General features: G+C 36.1%; 1 protein-coding gene across 1 annotated transcript; it reads left to right on the top strand.

Annotated features, from left to right (window-relative positions):
• The first annotated feature begins 1,045 nt into the window (after nucleotides 1-1,045).
• On the top strand, nucleotides 1,046-2,032 carry LOC102873106 (olfactory receptor 4A16-like). The gene has a single exon (XM_006902609.1). It carries the CDS (start codon nucleotides 1,046-1,048, stop codon nucleotides 2,030-2,032), a length of 987 nt encoding a protein of 328 aa, XP_006902671.1.
• Nucleotides 2,033-3,237: the final 1,205 nt, after the last annotated feature.

Genomic DNA, 3,237 nt, shown 5'->3' with positions numbered 1-3,237 from the left:
AACAACAACAACAACATTAACTAGCTCTTTTAAAGTGACAGTATTAAGCTTTGAAGTTGGTACCTAATCATAAAAATTTGAATATAAATGATGAGTAGAATAACATAAGATGGGATTTCTTTGATAGTTGGCTTGGGAAGAATCCTGAGATCAGCTAGTTTAATTCTTCTAATTTTGATTTAATAGACAGAGTTGTGACTAAATTTATAAAATAATCAAAATTCATACATTTTTGCACAGTTTAGACTTTTCCCTTGAATGCTCCTTTTTGGATTCTTGCGATTAATTTTAATGACTCTCTGTGTCTACGAAATGTGCTTTATTGTCCTGTAACTTTCTTTACAGTGTCTAATTTCTATCTTCTCACTATTCAGCACATCTCAAGTGATTGAAAAACCAGCCACACATTGGATACTCATCTACTTGTTAGAAAGCTACTTGCTAGATGGCCTAGTGGTAAGGAGCTGCATTGCCAACCCAAAGGTAAGCATTTTGAATCTACCAGCTGCTCTGTGGAAGAAGACAGACAATCTCCTCCAATGTGATTTACAGCCTCTGAAAAGTCAGCTTTTCAGAGTCAGTTCCTACTCGTTGGCACACAAGAACACAACAATATTCTTGTTAGTGATTGTCGTTAGCCAGCTACTTGCAGTTAAAAATATTTTCTGAAAATCTACATCATATTGCAAAGATGCCATCATTGTCAGGTGTTATCAATCAGGCTCTAACTCAAAGGACTCTACAGCCAATGCTTCCTTGACTCTGTGCCATCCTCTTTGTAGAAAACTCACAAAGGTTTAGACAAATAACCTTCTGTTTGTGCTACCAGTGCAATCTTTTGAGAAAATGTATGAGAGTTAAAGAAAGATATTGAGATCTTTGGAAGAAAAGATTCAGTAGGGATTTATAATATTTATCATTGTCAGAAATTTATCGTGAAGTGTTTCATGGCATAATGGACATCATCATAGCAATATTCATTATTTCCTTACAGATTGTGAACTCCTGAACACTCATTTTTGAAATAGGAATTATAGAAGCGTAGATGGGACAGAGCAACAATGTAACAGAATTTATTCTCCTGGGACTCACTCAGGATCCTGATGGACAGAAAGTGTTATTTGCCTTCTTTTTTCTCGTCTACATTGCAACGGTGTTTGGTAACCTTCTTGTTTTGGTGACTATTATTATCAGTCCTTCCCTGGGTTCTCCCATGTACTTCTTTCTTGCCTACTTGTCCTTCATGGATGCTATTTATTCCACTTCGATGACCTCTAAAATGCTTGCAGACTTACTCAGTGAAAAAAAGACAATTTCCTTTTCCGCTTGCATGGTGCAGCTCTTCATTGAACACTTCCTTGGCGGTATTGATGTCTTTCTCCTGGTAGCAATGGCCTATGATCGCTATGTGGCCATCTGCAAACCTCTGCACTACTTGACCATCATGAGTCGAAGGGTTTGTGGTCTGTGGCTGCTGGTGACCTTGGTTGGAGGATTTTTGCACTCTGTGGTTCAACTTCTCTTTGTGTACGATCTCCCCTACTGTGGTCCCAATGTCATCGATCACTTCATGTGTGACATGTACCCATTACTGGAACTTGCGTGCATTGACACTTACTTCATAGGCCTCACTGTGATTGCCAATGGAGGTGCTATCTGTATTATTATTTTCACACTGCTATTAATCTCATATGGTGTCATCCTAAGCTCCCTGAAGACCCACAGCCAGGAAGGGAGGCGCAAAGCTCTGTCCACCTGCAGCTCTCACATCATGGTGGTTGTCCTCTATTTTGTCCCCTGTTCTTTCATTTATGTGAGACCCGTCTCAAATTTTCCCATTGACAAGTTTGTGACTGTGCTTTATACAGTTATTACTCCCATGTTGAACCCTCTCATATACACTTTGAGAAATTCTGAGATGAAAAATGCCATGAGAAAACTCTGGGGCAAAAGGTTACCTACAGCTAGAAAAGTGATGTGCGCCCACAGTGGACATACTCTTGGTAACTCTAAAGCTGCCCGAAGGAAATAAACTTCTTCAATGAGTGATTTAGTCAATTCCATGGAATCTTTGGATGTTTTTCTCCCAATTGATGCAAACTGTGAATGCAACTCATTATTACTGAGTCAGAATTAACTAATACTTGACGCCGTATTTGTTTTAAGAGAGTATCTATCGTAAGGGAAGGGATGGCCTGTATTTTTCACAGGGATACACTGATGAATTAGATTGTCAGAGAAGTTAGAAGTGCAACTTCCTCTTAATGCCCAGACATCCAAAAAATTTAAAAAATTAACCTTTGAAGTTAGAATTCATCTACTTGGGAATATCTTAGAAAGCTCTGGTGGCTTTGTGGGAGGGAAATGTGCTTGCTGTCAATACAATGGTATCCAGTTCAAACCCACAGGCTGTTTGATGGGAGCAATATTCTTGGTACAAATTACTGCCTTTGAAAAACTGCTAGAGTCAGCTATGGATCGATCCCAATAACTGTTGCTGAACAAAACAATAAAGCTTCAGTAAAGGCAAATAAATTTTCCCTGTTTATAAATAAAATTAATATTAATACCATCATGTAATTTTCCATAGTATATATTGAAATAGTACTTTAGAAGTATTATTTCCATTGAATAAGAGTAAATTAAGCAGCTTTAGAAAAGTTGCTATCTTTCAAGTAAATGAGAAAAAAACCTGACCAGTAGCTAGACTAAATTTATAAACACAACACATTATTTCCATTTAGATCATTCAAAAATATTGCAATGGGAAACCCAGGTTAGAAATGAGGACAGTGCTGACACTTTGTAGACTCTGCAGTAAATGTAAAAAAAATATTTGCCTATGAATTGTTGAGTGGAAATTTGTTTGCTGTGTAACTTTTCACCTCAAGTATAATAAAATACTTTTAAAAATCTCATTACTATTGAACGTGTTCTGAAGCATAGCTGATCCCCAATTTTGTTTTGAGATGTTAGTCATAGACCAACAGTCATTAATTATATAAAATATATTATATTGAAATAAATGTCTAAAACAAAACATACAAAATTTAAAAATGCATATATATTATTATACATATATGAGTGATTGTGTAAAAAATGCAAATCAAAAGTAAAAGGTGAATTTAAATAGTTTCTAAAACAACAACAACAAAAGCAAAATAAAACAAATTTTAAAGCTTAAAAAATGGTGAATGAGGTATCTCACTCCCTGATTTCAAATCCTACTACACTGCC

Source organism: Elephantulus edwardii, unplaced genomic scaffold, assembly GCF_000299155.1.
Source record: "Elephantulus edwardii isolate Elephantulus edwardi_28Jun2011 unplaced genomic scaffold, EleEdw1.0 scaffold00431, whole genome shotgun sequence".
Classification (NCBI taxonomy): Eukaryota; Metazoa; Chordata; class Mammalia; order Macroscelidea; family Macroscelididae; genus Elephantulus; species Elephantulus edwardii.
Note: the sequence above shows the minus strand (reverse complement) of the source record. Positions and strands in the feature narration are given on the sequence as shown.